General features: G+C 37.0%; 1 protein-coding gene across 5 annotated transcripts in view; it reads right to left on the bottom strand.

The window, feature by feature from the left end:
- Positions 1 to 5,282: 5,282 nt before the first annotated feature.
- LOC140737748 (protein unc-13 homolog B-like) overlaps positions 5,283 to 19,647 on the bottom strand; it is a 464,929-nt gene continuing 450,564 nt past the window's right edge. For all 5 annotated transcript variants that reach the window (XM_073064362.1, XM_073064363.1, XM_073064365.1 and 2 more), the window contains 3 exons: positions 15,142 to 15,234; positions 8,438 to 8,597; positions 5,283 to 6,264 (listed from right to left, as the gene is read on the bottom strand). In XM_073064362.1, coding sequence (XP_072920463.1) covers positions 5,979 to 6,264; positions 8,438 to 8,597; positions 15,142 to 15,234 — 539 coding nt within the window. In that variant the 3' untranslated portion in view covers positions 5,283 to 5,978. The remainder of the gene's footprint in view (positions 6,265 to 8,437; positions 8,598 to 15,141; positions 15,235 to 19,647) is intronic.

Here is a 19,647-nt window from a genome sequence, read left to right as displayed (position 1 = left end):
GGCACCTCATGCCTGTGTAAGTACCAGTTCTGCTATCAATCTATGCCCACATTCTCTGACAATAACTTACCTCTTTCTTAGGCAACGCACACAAAATGCTGAAGGAACTCAGCAGGTCAGGCAACATCTATGGAAATGTATGAACAGTCAATGTTTCAGGCCAAAACCCTTCCAACGTTATTTTTGATTTATAGCCATAATTGTTTGCAACTTCTGAGCTAGACAGTAGGTCTGAAGACCATAAAAAAGCCATTCACAATGTCATAATAACTTTCATGTTCTCAGGAACTATTTACGTACACTTTTATGTTTGAATATAACTTAATTACCAGTCTGCAATGGGAATCTTATTTGATTTATAGTTTTATACAACTTAATCAGATTTGAACGTGTTTCCTTTGTAAACGTGCAAAGAACTTGAAATGTTGCTTGTGTAAGTTTGTAGGACTGGTAGAGTCATGATAATTTTCATGTTAGGTATGTGTCCAGATCAAAGTAACTCCAGGTAAAAATGGTTATTATTATTGTGCAGAACATTCATTTTGTTTAATTGTTTGACCATAAGATGATCTTAAGGAAACCAGCATTAGTCAAAAGATGGAATTAAAGAAGTTGGCAAGGTTCTGAGGGTCTACATCCCAAAATTTTGAGAGGTGTTTATAGAAATAGTGGATGGTCTGGTTGTCATATCTAATTCTGTAGATTCTGGATTTGTATCTGGATTGGAGAGCGTGAGAATAACAAAGGTGACTCCATATTTGAGGAAGAAGAGAGAAAACAGAACTACCGGCCTCTTACCTTATTGTCAGTGGTAAGAAAATGATGAAATCTATAAGAATTGATGTAAAAACAGAACACCTGGAAAAGCACAAGGTGTTCTTGAGCTGAGTCAATGATGATTTATGAAAAGAAAATAGTTTTTGATTTAGTTACTGCATATTTCTTAGTGTATCAACAGATAAGGGGAGAACCTGTGGAGGATGTGTTTCTGGATGTTCATAAAACTTTTAATGAAGTTAGGAAATAAGGATAGAGCACTTGGAATCAGTGGAAATATATTGTTGTAAATAGGGAATTATATTTGGTCAGAAAGCAAATCATGTATCCTTCTCAAATTAACGGATTGTGACTAGTGGAACACCACAAAGATCAATGCCTAGGCCCTGTTAATTCACAATTTGCATAGACTATTTTGCAGAGGGTATTTCCAAGTGTTATCTGATACTAAACTGAACTAGACTGTGAAAAAGGAAAGATGTTTAAAGGACATATGGACAAGCAGCGTGACTGGCAGCTGAAATATAAAGCGGTACAATAAAGGGCATTTGCTTTGGAGAATATAACAGAAAAGAAGGGTTTTTGTTAAAGGCTAGGTAGTGTTCAGGAACCTGAATGTTCTTGTACATAACTCACTGAGGGCAAAAGTACACATGCCAAAGATGGTTAGAAGGGCAAATGATGTGTTAGCCTTCATAACAATTTGATAACAGGATTACTAAATTATGGTCCTTTAAGCTTTGGCAAGAACCCATCTGGAATACTGTGCTTAGTTTTGGCCTCTTCTCCTGAGACAATGTATTTGGCATGGATAGAATTCTTTGAAGATTCACGTAGACCAATTGCAATGATGGTTGTTCTGCCATATGCGGGTGACTATACTAGGGTTTTATTCTCCCAATTTGAAAACTTACAAGATTCTTAAAAAGTTTGACAGGCTATAAATGCAGGAAGTTTCCACTGATTGAGGAGTCTGGGATCGGGGGACACAGTTTCATAATAAAGGACAGACTATTTAGGAGTAAGATGAGGGTGGTGAATGTTTCAAATTCTTCACTCCAGAAAGCTGTAGAAACTCATTGAATACAATCAGCCTGTGCAGAAACAGATTCTTTGGTTCATTGCATTTGCATCAATTATTATTCAACATTTTTTAAATCCTACACTAATCCCATTGTTGCTCCTGCACTCCCCAACACCCAAGTTTCCAGCCACATACTTCCTTTAACAGCAATTTAGCCAATTAAACTACAAACCAGAAGGTCTTTGGCATGCAAGAGGAAACTTGAACAACTGGAGGAATCTCACAGTCACAAAACTCCACATAGACAGCATTATAATCTGGATCAAACCCAGGTCTCGAGCTGAGATGCAGTAGAACATACCGCTGTGCCATAGCGTTTATTTAAAACACAGACTGATAGACTTCTAAATACCAAGGGAATTGAGGGCTATGACAATTGCATTGTAAAATTTTGCTGAGGTAAAATATTAGCTAAGATATTGATGAATGCTGAATTAGGCTGAAAGAAGATGGATGACTTAGTTGTGTTCATATTATGATCTTCTGTGATTATAAATATTCTCTGGTCTACACTCTACTTCCTTCAATATTGACACTCCACTTTTAATTGGTCTTTATCAAAACCATGAGCAGTCATAGACCAATCAGTCTTTTGGAACACTATCTTGCCAAATGGCAGTGAACTTCTCCTCAAGAAATTCTGCTCCCTTTTTGGAGGTGGAAAAGAAAGCAAAGATGACTGGGTGACCCATTGTCCTTCGTGGCATCTGGAACTGTCAAATAATAAAAAATAATTATACTGCAACTATCACTCTTTGCAAGGGAAGTTCTTCACTTTTAAACTTGGATAATTTTATCCATTGAACACAGGGCTCCTACAAGAAATCTCCCAAAGGACTACTACTACCCACAATTTATAGTTGAGAATTATTTCTTCCTATTTTTGTCATTCACCTCAAATCTTTTCCACAAGTTTGGCTTGGAATTGAATGTCCATGGAGCATTCTGTAACTTTTCCAGGAAGGGGTTAGGGTAGGGCCTTGTCACAATAAAAAAAGGGGGCTGGAATTATTTAACAGCAATCAAACTAATTAAGGCTTAGACAAATCTGAAGAGAAAATATACAAAAAAAAAATCTGTGAAGCAGTAACCAAAAATCTCAAACTCATCATTACATAAATGATCTGGATGATGGGGTGGTAAATTGGATTGGTAAGTATGCCGATGATACTAAGGTAGGAGGTGTTGTGGATATTGAGGTGGGTTTTCAAAGCTTGCAGGGAGATTTATGCCGGTTAGAAGAATGGGCTGAACGTTGGCAGATGGAGTTTAATGCTGAGAAGTGTGAGGTTCTACATTTTGGCAGGAATAATCCAAATAGAACATACAGGGTAAATGGTAGGGCATTGAGGAATGCAGTGGAACAGAGAGATCTAGGAATAACAGTGCATAGTTCCCTGAAGGTGGAGTCTCATATAGATAGGGTGGTGAAGAAGGCTTTTGGAACACTGGCCTTTATAAATCAGAGCATTGAGTACAGAAGTTGGGATGTAATGTTAAAATTGTACAAGGCATTGGTAAGGCCAAATTTGGAATATTGTGTACAGTTCTGGTCACCGAATTATAGGAAAGATATCAATAAATTAGAGAGAGTGCAGAGACGATTTACTAGGATGTTACCTGGGTTTCAGCACTTAAGTTACAGAGAAAGGTTGAACAAGTTAGGTCTCTATTCATTGGAGCGTAGAAGGTTGAGGGGGGATTTGATCTAGGTATTTAAAATTTTGAGAGGGATAGATAGAGTTGACGTGAATAGGCTGTTTCCATTGAGAGTAGGGGAGATTCAAACGAGAGGACATGATTTGAGAGTTAGGGGGCAAAAGTTTAAGGGAAACACGAGGGGGTATTTCTTTACTCAGAGAGTGATAGCTGTGTGGAATGAGCTTCCTGTAGAAGTAGTAGAGGCCAGTTCAGTTGTGTCATTTAAGGTAAAATTGGATAGGTATATGGACAGGAAAGGAGTGGAGGGTTATGGGCTGAGTGCGGGTAGGTGGGACTAGGTGAGATTAAGAGTTCGGCAAGGACTAGGAGGGCCGAGATGGCCTGTTTCCGTGCTGTGATTGTTATATGGTTATACTTTGGTACTTTTAAAAGCAGTAATTATTAACATAAATGGAAGTGAATAAAGCCCAGAAATTTCCTTGATATAGTGTTTCTTACAAAGAAAAAAATCCCATAAGGCTTAGCCAGTGCACTCAGCAGTTAAGGAAAATCCTCCTTCATGAAGCAATTGTGTAAAAAGAAAATGGTAAAGAATTTCTGGGCAAATTGGCCACACACCTCAGTCGATAAACATTGCTCAAGTGGAGCCTTGTCTACAGTTGCACCTCGAAAAATATCACTCTCGGTCTGAATCAGGTTGACGTTATTTAATCTTAACCAATTTCTATCAAATATGCCAAATTCAGTGTGTAATCACTTAAACATGTTACATGTTCAACTTTAATACCCAGGTTTCAATACAGCTCAACACAAGAGAAGTTACCTTTGTCAACACATGGATCTCATACCTCACAGTTAGATCACTCTGATAGATATATATTTTTAAAAATCTGTCTAACTGGAACTTAGTTTTTACCTGATAGGACTTGTGAAATGTCTTCAGATTGTATTGTTTTAGCACTTTAGATGCACTAGATAAATGCAAGTGTTTATTATAAAAGTTTAATATTTGTTCACATTTATGAGGTGCACACATTTGTTTCGCCCTTGTGTCAATGTTTTTGACATGAAATTGACACTTGCAGTGCATTTTGCCGATGTAAATTTATCATTCTGATTGCACAGTTTAACGAAAAAACCCAAGAAAATTGTTTTCTGAGAATCAGTAGGCAAAGATTTTTTCCCTCAGGATATGAATTTTATAATATTTATAAAGAGTTAGAACAATATGTAAGTCCTTTTTTTAAAAAGGAGTTATAATTACTTACAAAATAAAGAACTTAAAGAACTTCTAGATAGGGACTTTATTAATTACAATACTTTTTTTTAATAGAAATGGCACATTACATGGCAATGTAAAAATACCATAAATGTTTCCCAATGCAGATAACCTACAGGACAGAATGTCTGTAAGGGCTTTTTCAGTTGTCTGCTGTAAGATTGACAGAGGTCCTACAGAAATGTATAGATCCATTGCATGGATCTGATAATGGATGAGCAGTCCTCAAATCAAAATCCTCAAAATGGATTTTGATTTTTCCAAAATGAAATAATACCAAGTATGTGAATGTGAATTACAGATTAATTTGTTATGATGTCCAAAAGAAACATTAAACATAGAAGAATAGCTTTGCATGCACCTCTTTAGAAATTCAGCAAATAACAATAATGCTCAAAATAAGGACTTTCAAGATGTTAACTATCTTAGGACATAATCTTTAAATAGCTAAGAAATTCCAAAACTAATAGTGATAACAGATTTGGCTTCATTTTCACACAATTTATTAGAAACATAATCAGAAAAAAATAGTTGAATAAATATTTGGCCAATCATTCTTCCATAGTGTCATCCACTTATTGCAGTAGTTTTATATTTCAAGTTTGACACCTCTGTGGTTAAAAGACCCCAAGCACAAATTAATCCTGCACGAGAAATTAGCAGACATAGCATTGGATTCTAAACACTTAGTATTATTAAATGGAATGCATGATTTTATCTACAACAATTAAAAGACAACCTTTGGCAATCCTATGAGAGAGAGATGAAAAACTGAGACTCTAGGCATGAGTGTGGAATCTTTGTTGGTATCTCTCCGTTGTTCATCTCACTAAATGATGGTATCACAGTGTTCAATTGAAGTGAAAAAATATTCTGAGACTCACGGCCTCATGTCCAGTTCATAAAATTATTTACATAAATGTAAGCATCCTATTTTATGCAGTAACATTTTATTTCTAAACACAATTTAATCTTTTGATTATTGTAAATAAATAAAATTCACATAAAGATCTATACTTTGATTGGTAGACAACACAGCCTTATTAACAATGACAAGAGTAGTGCAGAGGGTCCCATTTACAAAAGAGAATTGTTGAACACTTGCACATATTGGCACGAGGTATAAATTAGAAACGAAAATGACCCGAGCCACTGGAACAAGCAACCCCCTAAGATTCAACTGTTTTCTTCAGCAGACCGAGATTCTGACTTCAGTTTGACAAATTCTTTTGCTACTTCATCATTGGTTCTTTGTGAGAGTATTCGAAGGACAGTTAAACCTGTCTCATCCATGTGAATACTGCGGCCTAGTGGACACCAGCAAGCACAGCTGCCTTTATCTACAATATCTCGTAGTTGCATTAAAGCAATCCCAATAATATGATCTTCTCTTGCAAAGCAGTAATCCTTTACGCAGACCTGAAGTTCATATGAATCTGGACCATCTTCATTACCCAATATACTGAAAAAAGAAAATTAAAAAAAATCTTACTCAGAAAGTTCACTGAATTGAGGTGATGTTATTAATGCAGATTGTTTTAAAGCAACAGATTTATTTGAAGACAATCAGTATATATATATTAAAAACTTCATATTTTAATTCTGCTATGTCTTAAACAGTGAAATTTCCTGGGGATCCATCAAAGATACCAAAAGATTACTGAGGTGTTCAGACTCTGCCATTTCCAGTATTTTCCAGTCAATCGTAAGGGATAGAATGTACTGTATACATTCTCTGATATTAAATTGAACCATTGCTAGTGCTGCTGGGACAGTAGAAAGGGGTGAAGGGTGCAGAGAAGACAACATAGGGGACAAGAATTCCCACTTTACAAGTTCAGATGGGCCTCAGTACAAAAACGAGTTCTTATGTCCTAGCCACTGACAGAGTAGGTGGTCACCATCAAAGAGGTCTCAGCCAGAGTGGCATCTTGCACGGTCAAACTATGCAAAATTAAGCCATAAGTGTTTGTGCACCATTTTTCATATCATATGTCTTTTGCACTCATATACTGCGCGCTGCCATCATTGAGGAAGAAACTGTTCCTGGAGCCTTCACCCATCACCGTTAATTTGTTCATCATTCAAACCTTCCACTGCTCCGTATGCAATTATCTCTAACCTTTAGCATTAATATTTGAGTCTCCGGTTTAAGTCTGGCATGTTCATCAGAACTATACAATTAATCAGAATTGATTGTCCAGTTGAGGTAAATTATATGGCATGGCAGCAATGATTACTCTGAATTCAGAAATCATGAGAATGTTGCAGAGGTAAGTGCATGACATACGCCTATTTTGTCTGATTCTGGTGCCAATTTGATATGGTTCATCTGGTTTCACTTGTGTCACATCAATAACGTGGAACAGGCTGATTAATGAAGCCATGTGCTATGATTCTGGAGTCACTTTGAACATTTGCTTTGAGACAACATGCTTTTCCCCCCAAAAGACAATATGCATAGTGCATTCAGACCTCTGTCCCAATACGTGGGTGAAAACTGGCCCCTGATACTGCAGGGATATCCAAGAACAGGGCATGACTAATTAACGTGATTAATGGTAGTTGAGACTATTATCACCCAAAAAGCTTTCTTCTGTTGCGCAGTCTGCTGCTGCAGAAGCAGGTTGTCTTTGGGACATGGAAAGAAGTCAGAGTATTGAAGGACACCCATGTGGACTTGTGAAGAACATGCATATCCTGATGATCAAGTTCAAGTCCAAGCTGAATTATCACTCAGTCGTACATGAATATAGCCAAATAAAACAGTTCATCCAGGCCAAGATGCAACACGCATTACCCACAGCACATAGCACAAAAGAGCACATATGGTTACATTTTTGGAAAAACATAAAGTCATAAAGAGAGAGAAAAAAAACTATAACCCAAGTTCTTGATTAACATGACTGTTGATTTAAGGGAACATGAGTGAATCTGCAGATGCTGGAAATAAATAAAAACACAAAATGCTGGCAGAACTCAGCAGGCCAAACAGCATCTATGGGAGGAGGTAGTGATGACGTTTCGGGCCGAAACCCTTCATCAGGAGTGAACTAACATGGGATGATCGAGGGAGGATAAGAAGTGGGGGGAAGGATGAAGTAGAGAGCTGGGAAGTGATAGGCTGGAGGGAAATGGGCTAGGGAGAAGGTGGAGAATTATGGGAAATAAAAGAGAAAGAAAGGTAGGGCTGGGGGGAGATTATAGTGAGGGGGGAAAAAGAGAGAGAAAGAGAACCAGACTAAAATTATAGATAGGGATGGGGTAAGGGGTGGGGGGGGGGGGGGGGTATCAACAGAGGTCTGTGAGTTGAATGTTCATGCCGGCAGGTAGGAGGCTATCTGGGCGGGAGATAAAGTATTGCTCCATTGACCTGCGTGTGGCCTCATCTTGTTGATTTAAGGGATATTGTTCTGGTTCCACTTGTTCTTCCACCAAGTAAACACCAGAAGGCAGCACCAAGTAAACACCGGTGCTAATCCTTCTTTCAATGTACACTTCACACCAAAGCTTCTTTAGAAAAATATCTGTTATTTTCACCCATATTATGTACATTTCCCAATTTGTATCTAATTATTTACATTTCATTAAAGCTAACATAAAAATTGTTTTATCTAAAACAATCATTTACTCACAAGTGAAAAGTTTCATTGTATTTTGGAGCCCAGTTGTTGCTTTTTGATTTTGTAGTAAATTTTCTTTTCTTGTCACTAAGGTGTGGACCAATCATTGTGACCTCAACAAATGGTCGAAACATGCCATTTGTTTGCCATTTCAGATCATTAGCAGCTACCACTGTAAAAATAAATCACATTATAATGATTTAATTGTTTCAGCAAATTTCAAATTAAATCCCAAATGAATCTCTTTGCAAAGAATATTTGCCACTAACTGACTTAAAACCAAAATATACACCTAATTCCTTCATTTTTGTCCACGATAGGATAAAAAATTATCCTCACATAAAAATAAATCACACAATTTTATATTTGCATTTTCATTTAACCACAATATAGAAAAATCACTTTAAAGTTCTTAAGACTGTTAAAAGCACAGAAATAAGATCTTCTATCTTCTGAGCCAATTTACTGGTTTCAGCCAGTAGCCTTTTACTTCATGATTTTTAAATGGTCACGTAAGCACTTTTTAAATGTTGTGACGGGACCTAGCCGAACAAAGGAAGCAAGAAGTGAAATATGGTCATGGGATTGACACCTGGGCATGTGATGAGAATGTGAGAAAGTCGAACCGTCCTGACAGCTCTGTAAACAGAACCTAGTCACAGAATAAACAGATATATCCTGTGCATAGATGCAAGCAGACACCTTGATAAACATAGGTGGTTAAAGTGGTAAGATAATTATGGAGTAGTATCAGCAGGAATCTGAAGAAATTAAACAAACAAGTACATATCTTGAAAATAAGTTGAGTTGGAAAATCTGTCAAGATCTCTGAGGATCTAACCTGGTCCCAACATATAGATGCAGCTATAAAGAAGGAAACAACCTTGCACTCAATGTCAGTAAGATGAAAGAGCTGACTGTGGACTTCAGGAAGGGTACGATGAAGGAACACGTACCAATCCTCAGAGGGATCAGAAGTAGAAAGAGTGAGCAGTTTCAATTTCCTGGGTGTCAAGATCACTGTGGACCTAACCTGGTCCTAACATATCGATGCAGTTATAAAGAAGGCACAACGACTATACTTCATTAGGAGCTTGAAGAGATTTGGCATGTCAATAAAAACAATCAAAAACCTCTATAGATGTACCATGGAGAGCATTCTGACAGGCTGCATCACTGTCTGGTATGGGGGTGGGCTACTGCACAGGACCGAAAGAAGTTGCAGAGGGTTGTAAATTTAGTCAGCTCCATCTTGGGTACTGGCCTACAAAGTACACAGGACATTTTCAAGAAGCAGTGTCTCAGAAAGACAGCGTCCATTTATTAAGGATCTCCAGCATCTTTGCCCTTTTCTCACTGTTACGATCTGGCAGGAGATACAGAAGCCTGAAGGCACACACTCAGCGATTCAGGAACAGCTTCTTCCCCTCTGCCATCCGATTCCTAAATGGACATTGAACTCTTGGACACTACCTTACTTTTAAAAAATATATAGTATTTCTGTCTTTTGCACGATTTTTAATCTATTCAATATACATATACAATATAAAGTATACTGAATAAGATTTACTTATTTATTATTAATTTTTTTTCTTCTATATTATGTATTGCATTGAACTGCTGGTAAGTTAACAAATCTCACACCACATGCCAGTCATAATAAACCTGATTCTGATTCTGAATTATAGCCATGCAATCGGTGGTAAGGAGCCACCAGGCAATATCTAAGAGATATCCAAAAGTATCCATATAAAACAGTGCCTCCTGGGATGATTGATAGCAGTGTCTCCAGACTGCTACTGAAGATCAGGACTCAGTTTGAGCATCATTTCTAAACTGGGTTCATCTAGAATTGATAATATCGGAGTACGGGTAATTAACTTTAGATGTTGTGGCACTTGAACTACAGGGCAGTTCAAGGGTGCATTGTTTGAACTAATTGCAATCAATATAGTTATATATTAGATGCAATTGAATCATTAAATGGTGAAGTGATTGAATGGTGCGTTCTATCACACATTAAATTTAATTCGTTCCCTATACCACCACTCCGTTAGCCTTTAGTTTTAATGAATATAGTTTGAAAGTAATTCCTTGCTTTAGTCTTAGACTTCAGTTTAGGTTCATGAAGTATTACAAAACTGAAATTGGCCAACATAATAGAAAACTAAATACAGTGGATTCTAGTCAATTTGGCTATTGGTTAATTGGGGCATCCACTTACTAGGGACAACTATTCAAGAACAAAAACAAATCGAGAAAATATCCATTATTCCCTTCATTTATTTGGAAGAATGTACTGCTTACTTGGGACAGGAGACTTTGCCGAACATTTTCTTACTAACGTCAGTTGCGCACGTGTGTTAGTGTTCAAAAAGCAGTGATTTTTGTCACTGATGGTTGGTGAAAAATAAACAGTAAGACAATTCAGAATTGTTTTGCTCACTCCGGTTTCAAGCATTGAGATTTGGAATTGCCAAAAACAGACAGGAATGAAAAAAAGTGATTTAGTTAGGAACAATGTAGAATTTGAAGATATCAAGTGGCTGGTGAGTCTCATACACCAGTGAGATAGGGACATTGTCAAGGGCGAAAGTGAGCAGCCAGAAGTCTTGGCGCATATTGGCACCAATGATATACATAGACAAGGTGAGGAGGTCCAGAAGAGAGATTTTAGGGAGCGAGGTAGAAAGCTGAAAAACAGGACCTCTAGTGGAGTAATCTCTGGATTGCCGCCTGTATCACGCACCAGCGAGAGTAAGAATAGGATGATTTGGCAGGTGAATGAGTGGCTGAGGAACTGGTGTAGGAGGCATGGTTCATATGTATGGATTATTGGGATCTCTTCTGGAGAAGGTAAGACCTGTACTAAAGGGACAGGTTACACCTGAATCTGAGGAAGACCAATATCCTTGTGGGAGGGTTTAAACTAATTTGGCAGGAGAATGGGAACCAGAGTGACAGTGCTGAGGATGAGGTCGATGACTTACAAATGAATGCAATGTGTAGTGAGACTAGCAGTATGGTGGAAGTTCCAGTGTGTCAGGGGTCAGCTTTGTGTGAAGATACTAAGGAGAAGGCTCTTAGGAAGCTGAAGGATCTAAAGGTAGATAAGTCAACTGGACCAGATGGTATACATCCAGGGTTCTGTAAGAAGTGGCTGAAGAGATTATGGAGGCATTAATAATGATCTTTCAAGAATTCTGGAATGGTTCCAGAAGACTGGAAAATTGTGAATATCCCTCCACTCTTTAAGGGAGAGAGGCCAAAGATAGGAAATTATAGGCCAGTTGGTCTGACCTCAGTGGTTAGGAAGACGTCAGAGTCAATTGTTAAAGATGTGGTTTTGGGGTGCATGGAGGCACGTGATGAAATAGGCCATAGTCAGTATAGTTTCCTCAAGGGAAATTCTTGCCTGATAAATCTGTTGGAATTCTTTGAAGAAATATCAAGTAGGACAGACAATAGAGAATTGGTTGACGTTCTGTACTTGGATTTTCAGAAGGGCTTTGACAACGTGCCACACACGAGGCTGCTTAACAAGTTAAGAGCCCATAGTATTACAGGAAAGATACTAGCATGGACAAAGTGTTAGCTGATTGGAGTGAGGCAAAGAGTAGAAATAAAGGGAGCCTTTTCTGGCTGGCTGCCTGTGACTTGGATTTTCCACAGGGGTGTGTATTGGGACCACTTCTTTTTATGTTATATATCAATAACTTGGATGCCAGAATTGATGGCTTAGTTGCAAAGTTTGAAGATGAAACAAAGATAGGTGGAGGGGCAAGTAATTTTGAGGAAGTAGAGAGGCTACAGAAGGACTTAAACAGATTAGGAGAATGGGCAAAAAAATGACAGATGGAATACAGTTTTGGGAAGTGTATGGTCATGCATTTTGGTAGAAGAAATGGAAGAGTTATCTATTTTCTAAATGGAGAAAAATACAATAGAGACTTGGAAGTCCTTGTGCAGGATTCCCTAAAAGTTAATTTGCAGGTTGAGTCTGTGGTGAGGAAGGCAAATGCAATGTTAGAATTCATTTCACGAGGACTAGAATATAAAAGCAAAGATGTAATGTTGAGACTTTATAAAGCACTGGTGAGGCCTCAGTTGGAGTATTGTGAGTAGATTTGGGTCTCTTATCTTTGAAAGGATGTGCTGAAACAGGAGAGGGTTCAAAAGAGGTTCACGAAAATCCAGGATTGAATGGCTTGTCATATGGAGAGTGTCTGATGGCTCTGAACCTATATTTACTAGAATTCAGAAGAATGAGGGGTGACCTAATTGCAACCCTAATAAACGTTGAAGTGCCTTGATAGAGTGGATGTGGAGTGGATGCTTCTTATGGTGGGAGAGTCTAAGAGCAGAGGACACAGCCTCAAAATAAAAGGGTGTCCTTTTAGATGGAGATGAGCAGGGATTTCTTTAGCCAGAGCATGGAGAAGCGTTGGAGTTTGTTGCCACAGGTGGCTGTGGAGGCCGAGTCTTCACGTAAACTTAAAGCAGAGGTTGATAGATGCTTGAATAATTAGGGATACTGGATGAAGGCAGGAGATTGAGGCTGATGGGAAAATGGATCAGCACAATGAAATAGTGGAGCATTCTTCATGGTCAAATGGTCTAGTTCTGCTCCTAAATCTTATGCATGAGCTAGAATACGAAGGCAGCTCCAGCGGACCGGTTGAATAAGAACTCAGATCCAACAGCCAGGAAGGCTGTTCTGCAAATCTATGTGGAGAGTGAAGGGCATAACGAGGCACGTAGCGTCAGATACGATGGACAAGTAGTAATGGTAGTGTTCTATTTTGGTCTGTATTTCATTTAAATACATAATTTGTTACTCAGTTAAACAGTAGTTTGTCTTTTTTTATACCATTTTAACCATTTCCATAGAACTTTGACAAATTGGAGCAGGCGTTTAATTGGGCCAAAATGTATGTGTCCTGATGTGTCCCAATTAACCAGAAACCACTGTACACGATTTGTATTAATACACATCCATATGTTAAATTTATTGAAAAGAGCTTCCATTACAAAATTAATAGACATAAGAAATCTTTTTGCAGTTATATTTCCACCTTCCAAAAAATTCAAGTTTTGAAATTGAAATTGCATGACTTTTCCCTATTATTTACTATATTTTTCATATAAGATCTAGAGAAATCCCACAAAAAAAAATCACCCAACAATGTCATTTAAAAATGGCATCACTATGAACTACCTTTGTATATTAGAGCCAACTAAATGATGCATATGACATCAGTTCTTTGCTGATTATATCCTTGAAAAGAGCAGCTCTAACCTACTACAGATGCTCCTGGGTCATAAGAATGATTACCCAGACACATACTCCTACTGGTGTTTAAATGTATTTGCTTAGGATATAAAACAAAGACTAAATGACAATTCCGATGGAATGAAAAGGGAAAATTAAAAACAAAATCTATAGTCTTATGTCTAAAACTTCAAATCTTATAATTAAGATGTTAAGTTACAAAATATTTTATCATACATTAATCTGCTGCATCAACCTGATATAACATTCTACAGGTGCTACTTTGAACATCATTAGCAATTAACAGAGTCTTTACAAAAAAGTTACACTAGACTGGAATTGACCTGGCACTATCAGTGTTAAAGGATTTGGGATAGAACAACATGAAAGTTATCCATTTTACAGCAAATTAATACACTGTATTACATACTTTAATAATGAAAGATAATATATAGTACCATATTTGAGGGATTTCCTTTAAAAGAGACTATTGACTGAAGAAGGTCTTAAGAGAAGTTTAAGAAGAAATTTAATAGAGGTGCTCAAAACTATGACAGGTTTAGTAGCACAAAAGTATTGTTACTAGTGATAAGGATGACATTAGTTACATGAGCGTGTCAGAAAGTCAACCTTGCGCTCAGCATCAGCAAGGCTAGGAATTTTGTTTATTTTGCAGTTATGTATAATTTATGTTAATTTAAATTGATATTAGCTCATGTTTGTCCTCATCTTGTACTCCGCTGCTAGTGTAAAAATTCATGGCATTTATACCTGGTGCATGTATGCCTTTGGCAACAATACACCTGAACTTGAAGCACTAGAGAACAGAGATTTAAAATACTTGCAAAAGATCCTGTTTGGTGTGAGCATAAATTTCCATAAATATGGGGGAGTGATGATCTGAATTTTAATGTCTGAAAATCTGCAAGTATGCAGATTTGGTTGTGATTTTTAAAGAGAGTTGGATAAATACCTGTAGAGCTTTGGGTAAAAAGCAATAAATTATTCTGCAGTGACTTACTACTGAATTATTGGGCTTCCTCCTATTTTGTACCAATTCCATTATTTATCAAGAACAATACCACAGAGAATCTACCAGTATTTAAGCCCATAAGTTGAAATGATAAAACAATCAATGTTAAGAAAATCAGAAATAACAAATTAAATAAATAAGAATTATATTGAAAAGATAAGAATTTTTAAAAAGCACCAAGAAATACTCAGGAATGAATTTTAATAATACAGGAAAGATTAGAGAACACACAATTAAAGATATACCATTTTGAATATAAATAAAAGGTTTTTTTTGTTTTGTTTAGCTTAAGTACTGTGAACTAAACCATATCGATAACTACATTAAGAGTTACAATATTCCAGTTAGAGCCTATATTCTCATTAGGATTCAACATCCTTTCTGTATGTCTCCTAATGGTATTAATCTTACCTTTTACTGTTACTTTGTGTTCTCCTGTTCCTGGATGGGTGAAAAGATCTATCTGTATGGAGACTTCACCCACCGGTTCTTCCACACCAGAGCCTGATTAATAATTAAAGCATAAAGATGAAACTGCGAAGTTACATTATCACCGATGAGTGCAGACTTTTCAGTGCCACATTCACTTCAAGGCAATTGTGCAATGCACTGAAAAGAACTTTGATATTAAAATATATGGTTTTCATGCTTGAAATATTTGATATGATCCATGCACAAGACCATATTAGTCATGCATCAATACTGATCAAAAGTAAGAATTAAAGCCTGCCTCGTGGACAGGTGGAAAGAAATCAGATGAAACTATTGCTTCATTGGAATTATTGAAAAAAATTCAGGATTATAGCAGTAGCTGATAAATATTTGGTCTGGATTCCATTTTCACAATGGCAAATTAAGCTGTTAATATTCACATTACTTCTCATCAAATCCTTTTCCCCTCATAGTTTGCTGTTTGATGGGGAGAACATATGAGTTCCATGCTTCTCTTGAAACAACAACAATTACCTCCCTGGATGACATATAACCTACATGATATTTTGCTGCCTACCCTGTTGTTAATCCCTACCTCCCAGATCACACAACTACCTTGATCTGATTTTCTAACTTGGCATTTAAATGTTTGATCCATGAGCTCTTATGGCCTGTTTAGAATTAAACCCTGAGTATCATTTAAATATTGTACTTTACAACTGCATTGTATAGGATAAATATATTGGTTGTCATTGATCCCAACAACAATATAAACATGATATAAAACTCCTTCACGTTCTTCCAACACATCATTCTCTGAAACTTTCATCATCTTCAACAGGATCCTACCAGCAAACACATCTTTATCTTCCTCTCCCACTCTCTGCTTTCCATATGGATTGCTCTTACTGTGATTGTCTTGTCCATTTGTCCCTCCCCACTAACCTCTCTCCTGGCACCTAGCCTGCAAGCGACAGAAATGCTACACCTCCCCGCTTACCTCCATTCACAGCCCCAAACATTCCTTCCAGGTGGGGCAACATCTGACCTATGAATCTGTTGGGGTTGTCTATTATATCCAGTTCTCCCAATGTGACCTCCTCAATATTGGTGAGACCTAACATAAATTGGGGGACTTTGTCGAGCACCTCCGTTCCATCCACCAAAAACGGAATTTCTTGCTGGCCAATCATTTTAATTCCTATCCCCATTCTTGTTCTACCATGTCAGTACATAGGTCCTCTTCTGCCACAACATGGCCTCTCTCAGGGTGGAGAAGCAACACCTCATACTCCATCTAGGTAGCCTCCAACCTGATTGCATGAACTTCGATTTTTCCACCTGACAATTTATTTTTCCTCCCTCTTCCCTCTTCTTATATTCATCCCTTTGGCCTCTTACCCCTTCTCCTCACCTGCCAATCACCTCCCTATGGTGCCCCTCCTTTTTCCCTTTCTTCCATGGTTCACTCTCCTCTCTTGTCAGATTCCTTCTTCTCCAGCCCTTTACCCTTCCCACCCGCCTGGCTTCACCTATCACCTTCCAGCTCGTCCTCCTTCCCCTTCCCCCACCTTCTTATTCTGGTGCATTCCCCGTCATTTCCAATCATGAAGAAGGGTCTGACCCCAAAACCTCGACTGCTTGTTCATTTCCACAGGTGATACCTGTCTGCTGAGTTCCTCCAGTGTGTGTTACTCTGGATTTCCAGCATCTGCAGAATCCCTTGCGCTATTAATTTCCTGTTGTTATTACATATTAAGTGTGTATTTGCTATAGATTTTAATGTACAGTGAAATGTTCGCTATCATAATGTTGAATAACAACAGGGTTGCAAACTGGAAGATATTTGTAAAGCCTTTCTTAGAACATAATTAACATTCTAGTTTTGTATATGAAGTCAAAATAGTTTGAATATGAAACATCATGAAACAGAAAATGCTACAAAATACACTTGTGAGAGAAGCAGAATTATTGGGTTGAATTTTTCCACACTAGCATTAGCAATTCAACACAAATACAAAAGTCATGAGCTTCTGCACAGTTGATCATCAGGGATTCTCTGACTGAACTCCAGTATTTGGCTTGACATGGTGTCCAACTACAAGTGAAAACTTTTCCAGTTTCCTTGCAGTCACAAAATCTATTGAGAATCTGTGCTAAGTTAGCAGTGGTGCAGAAATAACTGGTCCATTCATTTAAAAGGAGAAGTGCAAAGGATATGATTCACCAAGGTGACATACTTGGTTTCTGGTTGATTAATCGGTTTTGATGAACAAACTCCAGGCAAGACTACAGGAAGAATTAAGACTGTGGATATAGAGTGAAAATAGTGAAATGATAGGTGTGTCATTGTGTTGAATAGTGAAAGGGAAGTACAAAGATAGAAAACAATAGTAATGTGTCAATAAAAGAAAATAAAGTCTAGAGTAGAAAGGTCAACAATGGCAACAAAATAAAGGAATGCACATTCAAAGGTTGTGTACTCAGAAATGTGCAAGAAGAATATTGGAGTGCACATCTTTACATAAATTCAGGTAGTTGAACACAAAATGACATTTATTATTAATTAAGGCACAGAATATAAGATCATGGAGATTAGAAGAAAGTACACATTCACTACAGTGACAGCATTTGGGGTTTTATGAAAAATTGAATAAACTGTTGATTACTTTGAAAAACAGAAAGGCAAATGGAGATTTAAATAAATGAATTCTCCATTTAATTTATCCACATGGGTAGAAAGGAAATAGTTAGAAGTCAGTTCCCAAAGGTTGGTAAAATAATAAGTCAGCATGGCATTCAGAAGGGAAATTGAATGTCACGGCAGCACTTTGCCCTAGTCTCACTCTGACTGCTGTCTTGTGGCTGTAACACTATCTCAATGAAGTTCATTGGTAGATTTGAAAATAGCATCAAATCATTGGTTATGGGCCTTTTATTTTTCACCTCTAAATTCATCATTTGTTTTTCTAGTTGTGAAATTACATCCCTTTGTGCGTATATCACCTCTTTCATCATTTCATCTCTCTTTTGTCAGCCTTCATTTCTGTTTTCTTCCCTCCCTCTGCCGCTGTATTTGCTTGAAACTCTTTAAATTGAAACTTTGTTTTTCTTTTCTGATGCAAATCACCAATAATTAACTTTGTTTTACTCTCTCTTTAGCCAATGTGTAGTCTAGTTAATGTGCCCTGAATTTTCAGCTGCCATTTCAGTTTAGTTCAATTAGATTTTACTAATGAAGTGCCTCTTAGGATTGGATTTGAGCTGGAATGATCTTACTAAGGTCACTAAAGTTACTAAATTTGTTTATGGTATATCAGAATGAATGGAAAATAGCGAAATAGATTTCAATTTACTCTGTTACTGTTTGAAGAGGGTTTTTCATTTTTTTCTTCTTTAAATGGTTTCTTTAAAAAAGAAAAGTAAATCCTAGCAATAATGTTAAAATGAAAATATTTTGTGTTACTAATATTACAAAAACAAGATTTGATGATTGCTCTGTAATGGGCCATTTTGAAAGATGTCTTAATGTATTTTGTGATGCATTCATTACACTGAATTTTAGAGAGTTAAAGTAAGTAAACCCTCTAAATTGATTAAATGGATTTATAAAGAACTTGCCCATTCTTAAGTTTTGGAAGGTGATACTCAATAATGTTAAAAAATCCGTAACATCTACCTGAACAAATCAAGTAGTCAGACCATGGTTACTGTTTCAGATAAGGGATGACTTAAAGTGAACAAGAATATTAAGCTTGTTATGAAAAGAATCAAATAATCTTTAAGGAAAACATAACAGCAGTATAAAACAAATACACCATTGGACCATATCACTGAAAAAGCACGACCTTTGGGCTAATAAATCATGTGAGTAATAGTATAATATCACTCGGGTTGTTAATAGGTATGAGAGAACTGGTTATAGTTATAAGGGGTTAAGTGGATTACTCAGGAAACTGGCATAAGCTCAACAAGCCAAGTGGCTTTTTTCTATATTAAATAAATATAATAGATATTTCCTTTCAGTTCATTGTTCTTCTATAGTGATGACCTACTACAATTTAAGAAATTTTAAGTCTAATACAACTAGAAACATTCATTCTATTTTCCTCTCTTCACAGTGCTGTCTGACTTACTGGGTCATCCTAACAATTCTGTTTTTATTTTGTATTTCTAACATCTGCAGTGGTTTTGCTTTGTTGATAGTTTTTTTATATGTTAGTGCTTGGATAGATTTGTGGCTGATTGATAATGGTATCAAATGTAGGTAAATACAGCACAGTTAAAATTCTGTCACTATGACTTGATATTTTGGTACAATAATAAAAACAGAAAATGCTGGAAATACTCAAGAGGCCAGGCTGCATCTGACAGAAGAAGGAACAATTCATATAAAAAACCCTTTGTCAGAACCGGGAAGGAAATAAAAACAGCTTGTTAAGCTATGGGGAGAAAGGGGTGTCTAATCAGGTAAAACTGACATGA

Source organism: Hemitrygon akajei, chromosome 13, assembly GCF_048418815.1.
Source record: "Hemitrygon akajei chromosome 13, sHemAka1.3, whole genome shotgun sequence".
NCBI classification, from domain to species: domain Eukaryota; kingdom Metazoa; phylum Chordata; class Chondrichthyes; order Myliobatiformes; family Dasyatidae; genus Hemitrygon; species Hemitrygon akajei.
Note: the sequence above shows the minus strand (reverse complement) of the source record. Positions and strands in the feature narration are given on the sequence as shown.